Source organism: Haemaphysalis longicornis, unplaced genomic scaffold (assembly GCF_048455015.1).
Source record: "Haemaphysalis longicornis isolate Haplotype H1 unplaced genomic scaffold, Haemaphysalis longicornis Haplotype H1 scaffold_1, whole genome shotgun sequence".
NCBI classification, from domain to species: domain Eukaryota; kingdom Metazoa; phylum Arthropoda; class Arachnida; order Ixodida; family Ixodidae; genus Haemaphysalis; species Haemaphysalis longicornis.
The window spans coordinates 65,236,278-65,254,381 of NW_027526203.1; the positions used below are offsets into that span (position 1 = coordinate 65,236,278).

The 18,104-nt window shown below is 49.2% G+C and overlaps 1 protein-coding gene across 1 annotated transcript in view; it reads right to left on the reverse strand.

Moving 5' to 3' along the window:
- The window catches only part of LOC144176849 (intraflagellar transport protein 140 homolog), a 78,939-nt gene extending 63,678 nt beyond the window's left edge, over nt 1–15,261 (reverse strand). Inside the window, exon 1 of the mRNA XM_077705236.1 lies at nt 14,252–15,261. Coding sequence (XP_077561362.1) covers nt 14,252–14,443 — 192 coding nt within the window. The 5' untranslated portion in view covers nt 14,444–15,261. The remainder of the gene's footprint in view (nt 1–14,251) is intronic.
- Nucleotides 15,262–18,104: the final 2,843 nt, after the last annotated feature.

Consider the following 18,104-nt stretch of genomic DNA (forward strand, 5'->3'; position numbering starts at 1 on the left):
ACGTGGAATGAGCCCGTTGAAACGCTGCATAACCATTAAAAGGTCAAGAAAAGCTTTTCTACGTTCGGCCTATTGGCTGCGAAATGTTCTCCCGACAAGAATGAAGCTTGTCATATACAGCGCACTTTTTCTTTCACAAATAACCTACTGTCACTCTTCGCAATATCAACAAGCTACTCCTATTCTCCAACGCATCGCTAAATGCCCCCATGGAATCATTTTTTTACAAAACGTGCCATTCTAGAAGTGGGATTTATTCACGATAATATTTTGCTTGAACGCTATTATTCGGGGCAAAAGAAAACGACCAACTCTATCATACAGCCATCAAACCTAACTCCGAATTACATTATCTATGACAAGCGCGAAAAAGAATCCTGGGAAATCTCTCGTGCGCCCACAAATTACGGGGTTCAAATGCTTGTGCATACGTTGCCATCCCTACTAAATTCCTCAGGTCTTTGATTGATTGTGGGGTGTAACGCGCCGAAGCTACACCTGGGCTGACTTAGGCTGGGTTGGGCTAACTTTCGTTGACTTTATAGGAATACCGATTTCCTGTGGGGACGCCGGTACGGGCTCCCGTGAGGGCTTTTAAAGCGAAGCTCTCTTGTATCACTGACTGCGTATGTCGCATCGAAGATGCACTGCAGGAAAGCCAACTTTCTCTCACAACGACGGTGATCGTGGGTGAAGCGGAAGAAAAAAAGAAACGCTTCCTGTGGTCGGAATCGAACCCTTGTCCCTCGCGTTACGAAGCCAATATGGTGGCGGTGGTAGTAAAACAGGTATTTCAAGTGAGAAGAGGTTCGCCCCCGAAACTAGGAGAAGCCCTCAGCCCGGCGTTCCTGCGGCGGCTGCTATCCTGCGCCCCCGGTCTGCCTACTGGCGCTGGGCCTCAGGTTCCGAGCTGCACAGCGCGGCCTCCCACTGCTCGAGGGTGGGGGTGCGAATAATTGGGGCTGCTGGTGTGTTCTGGCAAGTCCACGTGGTATGGTACAGTGTTGGGTGTTCATTGCAGTGTGGGAATGTTGGTGGATGTATTGACCATGGCGTGTGTGATTCTAAGGTGCTATTGGTTTCTGTTAGTCTGTAGTTGCCGCCAGGCTACAGCCTCCTCTCGGGTGAGCTTCTGGTGCGGTGGTGGGTAGGCACATCTGGCAAGGCGGTGGAAGCAAATGTCTATCCCATTACGTTATTGCGACACTATCGAAGCAGTTTGTACTTGGAGAGCGGTGGATGGACGTGCAAAATCACACCGAAAAAGCATGTACCCCTCCGTCTAACGACGACGATGGTTGAACGCGACACTTCGTGCGAAATCGAATGGCGCAGAGTGTGTGGTGGTATGCTGCGACCTTTCGTGGCAGTTTAGGGTTGACCACGGTGTAAGAATATTCTTACACCGTTGGGTTGACGAAGCGAGTAAAAACAAGATATGTGCCTCTAATGAGGATGAGGACGAGAAAGAAGGCGCGCGCGGGAGATAGGGCTTCGGAATCGCATCAAGGCGGCTGTGGTGTGCCGGGCTCCGTAGTCTTGAACGCCTTTCCAACACCCGGGCCTGTTCTGGTGTATCCTGCCTGGGTGTTCCCGGAAGTCCTGGCCATTTGTGTCTCCAAGGGGGCTCGCGGCGTAGGCTCGAGGTGCCGCCGCAAGCACTCAAGATCTCACCGCGGGTCCCTTCAGCTCCCAAGTCACCGACATAAGTGGATGGTGTGACTGACTTGCATCGAGTGTGCTGAGGCCAGTCCATTAACATTTCCTTTGAGTGAGACTTGTCTGCGAACGCTACCTAATTCTTCCGAGTTTGTGTCGACTGCTTGTTGTCTCCCGTGCCCTGTCTTCCTCGCGTTTCTTCTGGCTTATATTCTTGCTTGAGTAAAATATTTACATGTGGCGAGCCACACCCGACGTCTTCACTCCGTTTGTAGGTTTAGCGCGAGGTTCTAGCGGAGCCCTTTATCCCAGGGTGAAATTCAAAGACACTGCGATCAAAAGTCCAAACTGCTTGCGAGTCAGAGCCAACGCTCAACAAATCAAAGTCCGAAGTCAGACGACACTCTTAAGGAACACCCCAGAAAAAGCTTCGCGTTCAACCATCCTCTTCGTTAGCGGGAGGGGTGCATAATATTTTGTCCATGTTGCCAGCATCACGGAGAACGATGTTGTATAAAGTATGATTTGATTTCAAAAATGAAGGAAGCTCACACTAACGCGTAAGACTTGAAGGTAGCGAAGCTGTACGCAACCTTCACGACCATCACGACGGTTTAAGTCAACGATTGCAGCCGAATTGCTTCTCCTTCGCTGCCGCAACGACCTTTAATCTATCATTGTTGGTCTAAGTGTGAGCTTCCTTCATTTTTTGGAAATGGTAATCATTGGACATCTCCTTGGATGGGCGTACGTTATGACGTGCTTCTCGTTCCAAGCAAGCGCTGCCAAGGTTACGGCGAACGCTGGAGTTTTTTTTTTTTTTTTGTTGCCAATTTTACTATGTGGTATGCTTGGCTTTACAAACGTGCGCCAGGAGGGACGCTGGGTGGTCACCGTGAGGGGCGCACACACAAGCGACAGGTATTTTCTTGGTTTTGTTAACTCCTGGGCGGTCGCCGCGAAGCCCGCGTTCCCGTCCGCGCGCTCAGCAATTTCTTGGTATTTCTAACTGCGGGCACGAAAAATTGCGATTTGCTAAATGTTAATATATCAGGTGTTGGCATTGCTTTAGCGACGATGTACTGTTGAATACGGCTACCCGGGTTCGATCCCGGTCGCTGCGGCCGTTTTTCCGATTCAGGTGAAGAACGGAACTTCAGATCCAGAATGAAACATCCTGCATCGTACTGCGAAGGAAAATTTGACATCCACCTCAAGTGCCACCGTAAGGCTACATTTGAGGTGGATTTACGGCTTCTTTGAATCCCATTTCTGTCACCGTATGTTCCCTGCACGGCGCTCTCACCCACTAATGCTCGTCGCTTCCAGCAGGGTATTAGTCTCTTAGAGTCACGAATGGCCTGACAATGTTACAGTAGTGAAGTACATAATAAAGAATACGCCGACCACCAGAGAAAATAAAACAATGACGTTTCGGCACCCCGAACGGGAGCCTTGTTCACACTCACGGGAGCCTTGTTCACACTCACGGGAGCCTTGTTCACAGAGTGTGAACAAGGCTCCCGTTCGGGGTGCCGAAACGTCATTGTTTTATTTTCTCTGGTGGTCGGCGTATTCTTTATTATGTACTTCAGTGTCATTCCCGACCAGACGGGCGTCCGTCGAAGCCTCGATTTCAATGTTACAGTAGATCGCCTTAGATTAGATGGCCTGACAGCGTTACAACATACTATCCTCGACCAGGGGCGGATCCAGGATTTTTCTGAGAGGGGGGTCAGCTCCTATCAGTGATGATGATGATGATAAGCAGAAGAAGGAGGAGGAGGGAAGGAGCCTTATTTATTCACTGAAATTTCGGGAAAGCAAAAACACAAGGAATACACATCATCAATTCACTTTTTTCTTTTTCTGTGACCTGAGTGGTCATCTTCTTGGAGGTTTAAATTCAAAAATTAAAGGGACCGTGCAACACTTGCCATCGACTACTAGTAATGTATTTTGGGATAAAGTCTATTGTCCCAGAAATCTCCTACCGCAAGAATTATGAAAATCCGTTCATAATTAACGAAACTACGCGCGATGAGAAATCGCGCATAATCGTTCCCTCTCAACTCGACCGCGGACAACGCGACGAAAGCTGCGCGCTCTCTCCCGGAGAGGAGGGCGGCTCGCGGCGTTCTCTTCGGCGGCCTTCGATATGTCACATGCGGGTAGTTTTCTCCTTTTCTCCGCAACGCGGATGGGCCTATATTTCCGGTCTGGTGCCACAAAAAAGCAGGCATGGGTGCCTGCTCGCAAGTGCGCGCTCGGGCTGGTAGGGCGTTTTTGAAGCAATTTTTTTTTATTGCCATAGTATGCCCGTTGGCATAAAATACTGCGTCACAGGTATAGATTAACCCCCGTTTCGCGAAGAAACTCAAGCAGAGAGCGATGATGAGGTCCCCAAATCCACCGATGAAGGTCAGGTGGTCTGCCAGGGTGGAGGCCTGTGCCTCGGAGGTGTCTTGTTCTCGCCGCTTCCAATGAAGGGCAAGTCCACAGCAAATGTTCAGTGTCCGCCCCTTCGGCAGGAGCCATGCAAAAGGGGCAGTTCTGTGCGAACGGGGCATGGTAACGTGGTGGCCATTCCCGGGTAACGGCGGGAGAGAGGGCTACACCAACACGAAGTCTTCGCAGCAAGACCTCCTCCCAGCGAGCGAGTCTGCTAGGGAGGTCCGTTCCACACGGTGGAATAAGAGCTCGTGTGGCGCGACGAAGATCTTCTTTCCTTTGGAGAAACTGTTCTGGGGTGTCTAGTGGCAGTAAAGGCAATGGTCGTGGAATAAATGCAGTGTGGCAGGCACCATCCGCCGCAATGTGAGCGGGGAGAGTATTTCGCCGGACCCACGAGAGCCGCAAAGGGCAGGGGTACGTGTCCAGTATGTCGTGAATGTCCCTCGAGACAGCTGAGTTGTTATTTACTCGACGTAAATCACGTATGGCCGCCGTGGAGTCTGTGTAAATTTGTAAAGTAGTACCTCCAGGGGCTTGACGAAGTGCAGCAGTTAGTGCTTGCAAGCCGTCCCGGATGGCCGTAAGCTCGGCCAGCATAGACGGCAGGGTACGGCGTGTTTCGTAGAAGCACGTTTGACAGGACTCTGGTTGGGAAGGACATTGGAGTGTTGTGGTCACCACGTCGCCCTTGGCCCCAGCGTCCACAAATGCCTGCACCACCTGGGGTTGAGAATCAGCCGCCAGTTCTTGTGCAACCGGGAACAGCGTGTCAGAATGTCCGTTGGACCGATCGTGCGGTCGCGTTAGTGGCCTGTTGCCGGTCACCTAGCCAAGGTGGCCTGGTAACGGCGCAGGTTAGAGATGTGGGTAGCGAACGACCCATGTAGTTTCCTAACGCCGCTGCCTCAGCAACAAAGGTGAGTTTATGCATGCGGGCGGACCGACGCTGATGGACAAGCTCATCCAAGGTGTTAACTTGAGCGTCAGCCTGAAGAGCAGGGATCGGTGTTATCCAAGCAATAAACGTTTGTAGTCGAGTGGTCCCGTTGAAAGGGAAGTATTGAGCTCATCACTCAAACTCCGCGCGCACTCAAAACACAAAATAAACGGCAAAACTGTTCCTACAGGTTCAGGCACAGACAAGGGCGTCCGCAGAACTTTTTGCAAGGGGGGGCATCCATTAGCATGGGGGGGGGGGGGGAGGGGGGGTACGGTTGGATAGCACCAAAAAGGTGCCATTTGTGGTTACAAAGCGTACAAACAGCGAATTAGAACCAGTCTTGGAGAATGTACATTGGATTTTATTACCGAACAAAAAAAATAAAGTTAATAAAGAAAATGCGAAAAGTTACTGTCACTTTGTAAAGAAGAGTGGTCAGTCTCGCTACGTGGGGGTTCTCGACTCACGCCAACTGATCACCAGCACACAGCACAATACGTTCACATACATACAACTGTACTCCGTCGTTCTTCCTTGAATAGCAGCTGCAGACGCATCGGGTTTTTCTGGGCAAATCGCGAGATGACATGTGTGATGAAGTCTGTTGAAATGGCTCACAGAATAAAGATACTACTGGCCTCCCTGACTTTCAGTGCACTACAGGCGTACAAGTGTTTTGAGGGGCTCATCTATAGGTTTTGTATTGGGGCTTGGGTGGTGCCAACATTTCGCAATTTTGAAGGAAAGGGTGTGCAAGGTGATGGGACGGCACGGGAGCATGTTACACTCTCCCTACTAAGTGTAGCGGTGAAGATTTTAAGCTAGATATAGCTGCAAATTTGTCCAAAAACTGATGTTCTTGCGGTAAGACTGCATAAATCTAGAGTTTATGAAAAAAAAGCAAACAAACGTCAAACCTTTCAGATTTGTTCGCTATCTTCAATAGCCAGCACACGCAGTCTGTTTCACTGCCGTCACATGACCGGCAACGTTAGCCAGTGCGGCTCTTCGAGTTACAGTCTCGGACACACCGCGGAGAGTCCGCGGGTAGTCCTAGGATTCTCCGAAGCCATAGGTATACATGGGAAAATCGAATGCCGGACTGCTTCTCGGGGAGTCCGTGGCGAGTCCGAGACTGTAAACCGGAGAGCCCCACTGTCTAAAATGCAATGTTGACCACAGTCCTGAAGGGCGTTCCATACTTATACGCAGCACTTGAGTGTGTTAATCATTTGAGTAGCGTGGATTGTTGGGCTAATTGGTTCACGTAGATAATTAAAGAAACTTTGCGCTAAAGGACGGGACAAAGGAGAGAACGTCGGTGTCATTCTCTCCTCTCTTCCGCCCTTCAGGGTAGGGTATCTTAATTATGGGCCAATCAAGCTGTGCAGCTTTTTTGTAGTGCATAAAAATATCCCGATATCCAAGGGGGGGGCAGTTGCCCCCCCTTGGCCCCCCTTTCGGACGCCCATGGGCACAGAAGAGGTTCGTACACAGTGATGACGACGACGGAAATGGGGGAATCTAGCCGCGAAGTTGACCAGTGACAGCCGATCGGGCAGCCATGGCCTATGTGACGTCCCTTAGGCCATGCCAGGGGTTGCATAATGAGGACAACTGAAGAGAGAGCGGTTGGTTTTTCCGCGTCTTTCACATCGATTTGCGCGCTCATCGCTTCACGTGCACGTGTAATATTTGGCTCAGGTATTCCTGGCAGTGTAATCTAAACGTCGCGCAGGTTTACTTCCACTGCTCAAAGAGTGTTGCAGGGTCCCTTTAAGGGAGGGGTCAGGACATCCGGACCCCCCCTCTGGATCCGCCAATGTCCTCGACCAGCAAGTATACAGACTTCAGCACGTGGTCTTCCAGCTATATGTGATTTCCCCCGCAAGCGAAAAGATGATTAAATGCCGTGCGACACCACTTCCAGCTGACGCTCCGGGTAGAGCACCAGAAAAGCCGAAACGTCGCCACCACCACAAACCTGCACCGGTTTTCTCATGGGTTGAAAAACGGGCACACAGCCGCGGAATCGTCATGGGTGCTTCCATTCCACGGACCACTCCAAAGGTCACTGTGTATCAGCAACGAGCGCGTAGCCAGGATCTTATTTCGGGGGGGGGGGGGAAGGGGGAGGGGGAGGGGGGGTTGGAGGGGGGCTAAGGTTGCATACACCCACTCGGTAGTTTACTAGAGCCTTTGAGGTCTCTCTCCTGATATTGGTCTTGATTGTTATGGTTTTTTTTTATGTCAGGTGAAGTTGTGAGCCGGACGAAGTCAGAATTCCGCGTGGTGCAGATCCGCGCTCGTGATTCAGGACGTAATGCACGCACTGCCACCTTGTGCAGGCATTACATTACATGACGATCGCTCTATGTGATTATTTGCGATAAATTAACGTACGTGTAATGATGAGTGAGGAATCGACAGTAATATCACCAATTTGGCTGATATTTCGTTACAGCCCCAATGTCGAAAGAGAGAGTGAGAGATAAACCTATTTGAAGCGGCCGATGTCTCGGCTGCCGAAATTGGGGTTCTGAGGGGGCGGGAATGCGCTTAGACGGGTACTCCGCCGGAGTCAGTGCCCCGCACGTTGGCAATGTGCCGGGCGAGGCGGAGCCAAAGGATGGGGCGAAGATCAGGCGGAGGAGCTGCCCAGCTTTCCCATGAGTATGGGATGTGGTGTGGTAAAGGTGTGGTTGAAGAAGTAGGGCGATCGCCTTGCGCAAGGACAAGTCCAGTAAATACGGTTTACGTCAGGATAGGCGCAACACACATGACCGTGGGCGTGCCAGTTCGGGTCATAATATGACGAAGAATGAGGTCACAAAGGATGGAGAGAGACTGTGCGTGCGCCTTATTGGCATATGAGTTCAAAAGTAGGAGTAGCACGGTTGCGGCGGAGAAGAGCAGATCTATTTCTAAGTAAGCATATTGTTGTTCTGCCTATGCATCCTGTTACTTTTCTTGCTCAATTCATTTGTGGTTCATTGATTGATTGTGGGGTTTAACGCGCCGACGCAACGCAGGCGATGAGGCGCGCCGTAGTGGAGGGCTCCGGATTAATTTTGACCACCTGGGGATCTTTATCGTGCGCCGAAATCTCGTACACACGGGCGTTTTTGCTTTTCGCCTCCATCAGAAAAGCGGCCGCCGCGGCCGGGAATCGAACCCGCGACCTCGTGCTCAGCCATTTGTGGTTCAAGTGTGACTTGTGCGTGTTGAACGTGTCTGTGTGTCGTGCTGTGCGCTCAGCCGATCCACATTGTCAGCGTATCTGCGCTGCCCACACCCTTTTTAAGGAACCTTACACCCTCATTTTAGGGTGTTTACAAGCACACCTTTTTTTCACCCTTCCACTCTTCTTTAGCCAAAACACCCCTTACGCGTGTGCTCCATGGGACATTTGTACACAGTTTTCGGCTAAAAATGGTGCAAAGATGGAAAAATTGCGCCTCCGGGATGTTGGTCAGTTCGAAAGACAAAGCCACAGGGTCAAAGTTTAAACGTGTTTATCGGGGTAGCCTGACTTAAATTCTCAGTTTTACTGTATACAAACAAAGAGAGAGAGAAAAAGAAGTGTCTTCGTTGAGTAAGATTTATTGAAAGTTTGGGAAAAGTGGGTAAAGAGATCGTAGACCCTATGGGTTGAACCTGAATACTATTGTCCCAAAATCGGCTCACTCGGATCTTGAGGTGACAAACTGGTCAGGGCAGCCTGTCATGTATCGATATCCGTTGGATATGCAATGTTTGTGTTGTTTACCCCCGAGTGTATCCTTGGGTATGACCAGGTTTCGCAGAAAAGAGTGGGCGCTTGCCCGTATTTAGCAGTTTTAAGATAACGTCGGACATTTCCTACCAAACATCTTCGCCCATCTAGATTTGTGGATATATACGCTGGCTTGTATGCGGAGCAGAGCTTGCAATTCTTGAGTGATGAGATCCCCGTGTGGAGCGGGGAAGGATGGTGTTCCTATGTGTAGGATGAGTAGTCGTTTTCCATATTTTTCAGAGAGGGGAGTGCGATAGCCGTGGTCAACAGGGAGCACAGTATGCGAGTTCGAGTGGATCTTGATCGGCGGCGTCACTCCATTCCAGACCCTTACGTCCACGTGTACGTGCGTCTCCTTTAGCTAGGAGACTAATGGCCCATTGAGTGTTTAAGCATCTATTCGACACTATTCCGGTGTAGGGATCGCAAAGAGGATTCAATTCCAGTGTGTTGGAAAGTAGTGCAATTCCAGGGATTGTCACGGTACTCCAGTAGGACAATTGTTGCCGTTGTACTTTCGAACGTCCCGGCGTCGGTGTATACTGTTGTTTTCATGTTTTTGGAACTTTCTATAATAAGGGAATTTGATCCTGGCTTGTCGCCTGTCCTCGCGTAGGTTTGGATCTATGTTTTTTTCAGTAGGGGGAGCGCTTTTATCGAAATTCGCTCGGTGGGTTACATATTCATCGTGACTCCCAGCCTTTTTTTTTTCTGGAGCTGTGCCTACATTTTAGTGGACGACCCATCCCCAATTTCTTTTTTCTAGACACTCCTTTTGTGCTAGGAGAGTGGCCTGTATGATGTCAAAGGTGGTATAAGATACCAGCAAAGGACCTTGCGGTGATCGTGAAAACAGGGAGGTTAAGGGCAGCCCTATATGCTGACCTGATGGTGGTGTTTATGTGGCCTTCTTCAGTGCGGGTAAGTAGTTGCTGGTAGTGCAGACTGTACGACAGTCGGCTCATGATCAGTGCCTGCACAAAGGCTTTGTCATTTTTCTGTCATCCCTGCACTTCCCCTGCATAGGCGTCTTACAATGTGGCTTAAATGGTGAAACATTTCCTGTATTTTGGCGATTGTGAGATCTGCTTTGCCTCTTCTCTGTTGGGCCGTGCCGATGATTCTTACGTGACTTCTTTCGGGGATTACAGTGTGGTGTATTTTTAGTTTTTTTTTTAAATTTGCCGCATGCCGTCATTCATCGTTTGCCGGACTGAGCTTATGGTGGCGACACAACCGCAAAAATTATTATTTTATTTTAAAATTGGTGCAATTACAAGCCATATATGATATATACTCATTTTTGTTTCATATTGGGATGCATTTTATTTAGTTTCTGGCAGCAATGTAGGCTTTCCTTGGTTTTGGAGAGCCTGACGTTAATGGTTTGCTCCCTTTCAAAGCTGGGTGACACAATGTTGGCGCCGCCGCCATTTTAGGTCGTCGAAGATGCGGTTTGGTGGTGGAGGAAGTTGCGATCACGGCTGGCGACCATGTCTGCTCAGCAACAAACTTCAGTGCGCAGGCGCGGCACCTGCTCAAATCGCGTATCTTTTCTTTCCTCGCGGCTGTAGTACAATTGTCCTCCTTTTCACACTCAAGTTGCCGCTACTCTGTGCTCCTGATTCCGGTGAGGCCTCGTATTTGGCTGCCTCAGTTGCATGCAGTTTCCTGTTAGCACCGATGAAGTACTTCCGCCGACGCTTGAAGAGCGCGGCTGATAGCGAATCTCAAGGAAACTGCTAACTGGTGATGGCCTGGGCCATTGCACGTCCCGTCAAGGAAAGTGAACGCCCAAAGTTTTTTTTTTTCCGAGAGTGTTGATGTCTACTCTGGAACCGAAGGTACGAGCTTACGTCACAAACCTTACCACCCGTTAATGGATGTTTTAGTTGAGTTGCATGTAATCGTCGTAGATAAGAAAGTATATTGTTTTGTTGTCCTTACTGAATCAGCCTATACGAAAAAGCGCTGACTACGAAACAGCGGAAGAAAAGCCAAGCGAGGTAAAAGAACGTGCAGTAGCACTACTAAACTGCAATCTGCAAAAATAAGTGTCCTCTGTGAGAGAGGTTAAAGATAATGTTTTAGAGGTGTTATTTGCAGCCAAAACGCACAAGATAGAGGTACGGGTCGGTGCAACAGTATCTGGGAACAAGACGTGGCATTCGTGCATGTCTGCATACCTGCAGAAGCACCTGAATTCGTCGATTCAGATTCGTCGATTCACCTGAATTCGTCGATTAACACCCATTCTGGGTGTTAAATCCCGGAGCTGTTGTGGGATACCTCGAAGAACATAACCCTGGTGCTTGTCAAACGTTCACCGTGGAAGTATATCCGTATTGCACCCTGACGCATGACAAACTTCGGACATCCGTCAGGGAATCTATACCGGATGACAACGATAAAGTGCAATTCATGAGCAAGAGCGGGATATTAGCAGTCTCCTTGAGATTTTATCGTATCTTAATTCTACCCTTGTTGATTGGCGAGATTGGTTGTACGCGCACAAAAGTGGAATTTGCATAGGCTCAAAGGAGGCTCCAGTGCATAGCAGTATTTTTAAGGCTAAGGTTGACAGAACTCTTGAAAGTAACTTAAGCTAGATATGCACAGGTATGTTGACGGTTTGTAGGTTTTACAGAACCTTGTCATCTCGTGCGCAGGGTACTTGAAGTAGTCACATTTTTTTAAGGAGTGCAGCATAGGTCTAAAATTTACGTTCGAGCTCCCAAAGGAAAACCGGATTCAGTTATTGAACCTGAACTTGTCCATTGAAAGAAGACGTGTTGGAAGCGTAGCCGTAGGTCAAGGAAGCCGGTGCTCAATGTCAATTCTGGGCGTTCCAAGATTGTGAATAGCTGTATCTGTAGCTGTATCTTCCATACGCTGCGTTTTTGCCAAGTCGTGCGTCCATCGGTATGACAACAGTTTTTATGAACAATTAGGAAGGCTGACGTCGGCCGGGTACATCAAGCATGTAATACGTCTTGCCGTCGGCAAAGTACAAAAATGGGTGCAATCTGCTTCGGTAGCGCACAGGGAAGCTGAGCCTAAGGAAAAATACTTCTCGGTCGTGCCATGTGTGCACATGTTGTCCCATGGTCTAAAGACTGTAGCGGGACGTTAAAGTGTAAACGCCCTGTTCTCGGCGCCAAGCAAATTAGGAAAGATATCTAGCGCGGTAGATAAAAAGTTGTCAGATTAAGCTACACGTGGACGCTGTGGAGTTAAACATGCATGTGTCAAGATTTGTGCCTTGCAGTGTTGGTGTGGTGTATCGGATTACATTTTTCTGCTGTCAAGTTTATATTGGGCAAACGGGCCGGTGCCTTCACATTCAGCTCATGGAGCATAGACGTTCTTGGAAGGGAGATGAGGATTCACACATTGCACAGCACTGCAAAAAGTGTAGTGGTTGTTCCCGGTCTTTAAGGATACAAAAGTAGTCGTCAAACACAAACATCAGCATGTCAGAGAGATAATAGAGGCTTTTCATATAAGAAGGGACGAGGGTAAGTGTGCTAGTGCTCATTCTGTGTCATTACTGGAAAAGGAATTTCAATTTATTATCCCCTGGCACAGTGCAATCACTTCTAGCATTCGGAGCAACGTCACGAGCCACACGGTTTGAGGATGTTAACTTGTGGCCGATTACATGCATTGCTGGTGTCATCCGCCCACGTGATTGCACGGCTTCGTGTATAAGTACGTGTTTCAAGTCTTTCAAATAAAAATTCAGTTACGAGGTCAGCGGTGTGCGTCGTCCCCCCTTCTTTTGTCCCTGTGTTTCTTGCGCTGTTTTTCGTCATGAAGTTCAATTTGAACCAACTAGCTAAGCTTGCCACCCTACCTGACTAGAAGAGGGGAGAGGAGCGGGGATATGAGGGGGAAGAAACGATAGAAGGCCAAACCAAGGAAGGAAACTAAGAGGAGAAGGGGGGAGTGGTGAGTGGGACGGAAATGTGGCTTGCAAAAGAAACTCGCACAGGCAGGGGACGAGGAGGCAGAGTGGGAGGGAATGGCTACCTGGCAGCGGCGGCGCTAGCGCTTTCGGTGCTCGGAGCCATTTGCAGCAAACTTAATTCCAGATTCGCTCCCCATTATCCCCTCGCGTACGACTACTCTCGGGAGAATGCCCTCTGGTTCCTATCACACAGATCGCCTGCTCTGCAGTTGCAAAGGAAACGTCACGCAGCATCGGTAAGGCGTGTTCATCTGGACTGTCTGCCTCCGCATGAGTGCAGAAGGTTCGGCCAAGGCGGACGAGGCCTGCCGCACTGGCCGCGCAACATTAATTCATATAGAACGCCATTGCTATGAGTCCCAAAATGCAGCTCCAGAGAATTGGTATTATACGGTACTTTTCACGGCGCATGTGTAAGTTGATGGATACCGCGAGGGACCTCCGACTGTAAGCGGAGCGCTTGCCGGCTGCTTCCACTTCGATGCGGCAATAATCACTTAGGATCGTGCGAGCCTCCCTGATTCGTACGAGCCTCACTTAGATGAGGCTCGTAAGAAGCGGGTGTTGGCAGAGCAGAAGTGAATGTTGAAAATCCCCTTCCGGCTGATCTCGCAGTATGCTGTGGGATTCCATGCGCACGCTGTTGATAGCATTGAAGAGCCACGATTGGCTTTGCGCTGGAGCGTAACTGCTGTCACGCGTATCGACAAACTGAAAAATAATAAAAGCTTGGGGCACTCTCATCTAGGGCCGTGGTATAAATGTATGAAATGGTGAGTGTAGTACGTAAGCGCGTACACATGTTTTGCGTTTTAGTCTTGAGCTTTCCTTGTTCAGGGACATTCAAGTTTCAACTATGTAGGGGCCTGTGTACCAGCAGAACAGCTACAAACCGCGTCAATGCAGCACGGAAAATAGGCAGCGCTCATTATTTTTTTGCCGCAACAGTCGTGTCTCCGCGACCTGTACGCGAACATGGCTGGTGTCGGTGACGAGACGTTTACCATGCGAGCGGTCGTGCAGTGCAGACGTGGAAAATTGGGAACGTTTTTTTGCTTGACATATACAAAGGACTTGCAAAAGCGTTAGTAGCATGTATTAAACCTAGTTGCTACGAATTCCACATGGGCAGTTTAGTGCTTTTTCACGGTTTCTACAAAACTAATTATGTGGTAGTACTTTTTGCTTCCATCTATAGCCAGCAACTACAACCAAGGTAAACAGGGCTTAATCTCCATAACTCTCCCCGATGGCGACACTCCTCGCTGCAACGCTACATGGTGCTTGTTTCAAAAGGAAAATGCCGCTGCGGCACGCCAGACTTTTGCAAAGCGGCCTAAAGTAATACAAGTAATAGTTTAGGCCACTCTACAATTTTCCCGAATCAGGTGCATGACGCAATGCTGATACTCAATGCGCGTAAAAGCCCCTACCTCATTGGCCGCTTTACCTGTGCTCCAGACTTCCTCGGCAACTCGCTTGGAAGCGGTACGCCCTCTTCGGAGAGAAGCCGCACGCTACCGTAGTCCTTGTCGCGGAAGGCCACCGCAAAGAGGGCTCCCCCGCGGAAACAGGACAGCCGGGTCTTTACTGCAGACGACAGGCCCACGTCTTCTATACGACAGTCCAAATAAACCGCCATATTTGCACGCAGTAGGCACGCTTTCCCTTCCCTCACGTAAGGCTGCAGAGGCCCCCGAGAATTTCCTGCAGGCTTGAGGGTGAGTCTAGAGCAGGCTTCTCATTCAGAGCTCGTCTGAAATCCCAATATGGGTGCGTTCTTCGACACCATCTTGTCCTGGACGGTTTGCGCAAGTTTGTCCTTCGAAATAATCATTGTAGGAGTTGTCTTCCTTTTCTGTTCAGCCTGTCCCCTAGCACATTGAACGGGCCTTTATTCTCGAGCCACTGTGATGTGCTCCCCGAAGCATGAACCGGCGGAATCTCCAGTATAATTACTAGGGCTCTGTGCGGCTGAGAAACATGATGCTACCGGGTACGGTATCAACCTTTCCTCTTTTCTTCTTTCCCGCAGGAAGTGAGAAAGCCTCACAAGAATCTTCGGAACTCCGCAGCGCTGCGTAAAAAGCCTCTCGGCGAGTGCGGCGCTGAGGCGTTCGCGATGCTGCCTCGGAAGAAAGCTGTCGTCTTATCAACCGTGGCTGCCTGCTTGACAACTTCCACAACAGCGACGTCCAGCGTCCCGCGATCAAATCACTGCAGTCTTTTCTTGGTGGTTTGCATTAGTGTTACGTAGCAGTTATACAGTTAGGAAACTTCGGAAGTCCACACAACGCACTCTTCAACAAATGTAGATCTAGACCATGTGTTTGCACACTTGCAGTATTTATCAGCGCCATGCAGTTTCTGTCTTCCCGGTTCATGTCAAGCTGTCCTCGCTTGCGCAAAATTATGCGGAGTGGAGCAGAGCTCCCGCAGCAAACTAAGACACTTTCGCGAACGAGGCGCTTTGTCGGGGGCGCTCTTTCGCCGTTCTCTTCCAGCGGCACAGTTGTTCGACGTGGCTCGTTGGCTCGTGGGCTAAGCAGACGGGAGCATTCGGCGCACCGGTAAGGATCGGCGCGAATGCATCGGGAACTTGATACCGGCAGCACTCCACCGGGGATGACTGGAATCCAGAGAGCATGAGCGATCACCAGTCGAGAACGCGCCCTAGGAGCACAACTCTACATCGAACTTGCACAGGTGCGTGTGCCAACGAACGAAGAGAAGCTGCAGAACAGCGGAAGCTGCAAACCGAGGTGTCCTCATTTATGTCACAACCAGGCAGCGCTCGCGCTCTGCACATTGGCATCGATTTGTAGCGAAAGGCGAGCAAACAGTGTAGCGCACGGTCTCAGGAATGCGCCGCGTTCGACCGCCGACCGGGCACGGAAAACAAAACTCCCCTCGGCAACGCTCGGTTGCTACGAGAGACGCGAGGCTGTCATCTGGTGTCCTTCTCAGCAATTAAAAAGCCCGCGCCAACCGGATCACGCGTACGAAGCGCGGGTGTGTTTTGCATTTTTCTTTACCAGGCGCAGCAAAGCATGCTTGGTTCTTCTTACTGCGAAGCAGTATATGTCTATCCCTCCCAGTGTTCATCCCGGTGAATCCGCTTTGCTTGGCACTGCTCCGGCGCTCCTTTTCTCCACCGCCTACCCCTCATTTGCCGGTGTCTTTCAGGTTTAAGCACGCGCACATAAGAAAGAGCGATTGCCGGTTTTTGCGTGCAGGTGCGGGAAGGGGAGGGAGGAAGGGGGGGGGGGGGCGTGCACGCGGAGTTAGGTTCCATGCCCTCATTGATGACGTGACCGTTTCCCTGGCGGGAGGCTTACACGCGGACGTCAAACAGCCCATTGCGACCTGTCCAGTGTCTTCACTGGTCGAGCGGATTAGGTTGCATTACACAGACGGTAAGATGCCTACGACGCGGCAAGGTAACAGACAGCCCGATGTTTGTTCGCTAGAATAAAGCTCGAGTTCTTCGATGTTTCATTCAACTAAATGGCTAGGAGGTATGCTCAATCGCAAATTACAAACAAATGTTGCTTGTTTCGTGCACTCCATCGACTCTTCGCTGGTCATGCACCTTCACAGAATGGAAGGGCACCAAATTTTTACATGCATTTATATCTATTGCGCCGATGCCGCGGAATAATTTTCATCTGGGAAAACACATGGTAAAATAAAAACAGCAAAGTTTGGCAAATACAGCCTTCAAAGCATAGAAAACAGAGAATACCAAGCAAGCAGGTTTATTGATTTCAAAGAAAATAGTACGTACGCTTGGCTATACCGACGGAAGTCCCTAAGCCAAAAGGCTGAAAAGTAGTTAACTACTTAGTAGTTGGTATCGGTAAATGTTTACATAACGCAGTGAGAACGAGAGTAATTGGTATACTCAAAGGAAGCACAAAATGAAATTCAACACTCCAAAAACCCCTATCAAGTGGACCAACAGTACAGTTAAACCTGGATGCAACGAAGTTGACAAAAGTTCGCAATTTTTCGTTACATACAGGTTTTCGTTACATGAAGGTTTTGAGTTCACGCTCGCCTGAACTCACCCTTCAAGGATTCATTCCACTGGGAAAAACTAGGTTAGTTGCGCCTGCTGCTTTTGCACGAGCTTAGGCACTATAAACGGTTCCCCAAGGAGGCGAGGTCACTTACCCACATATTCACAAGCGTAGCTTAAGTGTAACTTTGGTGGCATAATGAAAGTGCGCCTTTTTGCGAAAGTCATGCTCCTTTCTGCACTCGAACATGTTGAGAGGGTGCTAGCTGGGATACTGTACCGGGTAGCGACATTCTTCTTTCTCCACGGAGTAGGCGGAATTTGAAATTGCGAGCATGTCTTGAAAAGACGAAACTTTTCGTTTTGTGGCAGAAGAACTCATCACCGCGGACAAATAACATGTAGCAGCGGAGACGCGTGACTACACGCCGACAGGACGGCCTAGCACTTTGCTTGAACCGACACCGCACTCCCACGTGGGTACGCCGGTAGTTTGCGGTGCGGCTAAAAAACAAAGTGAAGTGTAGTTACCTTGATACCTTGTGCTGTGCCATGCTACAAAAAAAAAAAAACAATAAAAACAAGAAGGGTTTGCTGCGTTAACCACGGCATGGGAGTAGCCACTTTTTTCATAATCATCACCGTGACAAATTTCGTTTTTAGGCAATTCTACACGCTCTCCTAGCTTCTGGTTTCATACAGTATTGCTAGTACTCGCTAAATAAATGAGTTTCTCCGGCCTATTTTTCAATAAAAGGGGTAAAACAATGACAGATCAACTTAGTGACTTCGTTATATTATGGTTAACATCCGCACAGCTTCGTTCCATAGAGGTCACGAAACAATGGCTTTCATGGGGGTGGCAATGAGAAAAAAAGCTTCGTTAAATCCAGAAATTCGTTACATCCAGGTTTACCTGTACCTACTAACAACATCACAAATACTGCAAAAACTTTCTTTCCTTTTAGCAGGGACATTGTATCGTGTTTTTTTTTTATTTTACACCAAAGTACAAAAATAAAGCAAGGAGACGCGTTATGAAAACGAACAAAAACACCTAACTGCACCACAACAGACACACTATTAGTGCTGTATTAAAAGCAGATAATGATATTAGGGACTTTGTAGTATGAGGCGGATGGTTCCAGAGTCTAATGGCACTGAAATGGATACCTTTTTTTCGTAATCATTATGGATAATCGGGAGAAAGAATTTATCGAGAGGCAAACCTGGTCGTGTTCATATTGAGTGCAGAATAAGTGTAAATGGACTGAAAGTAAAT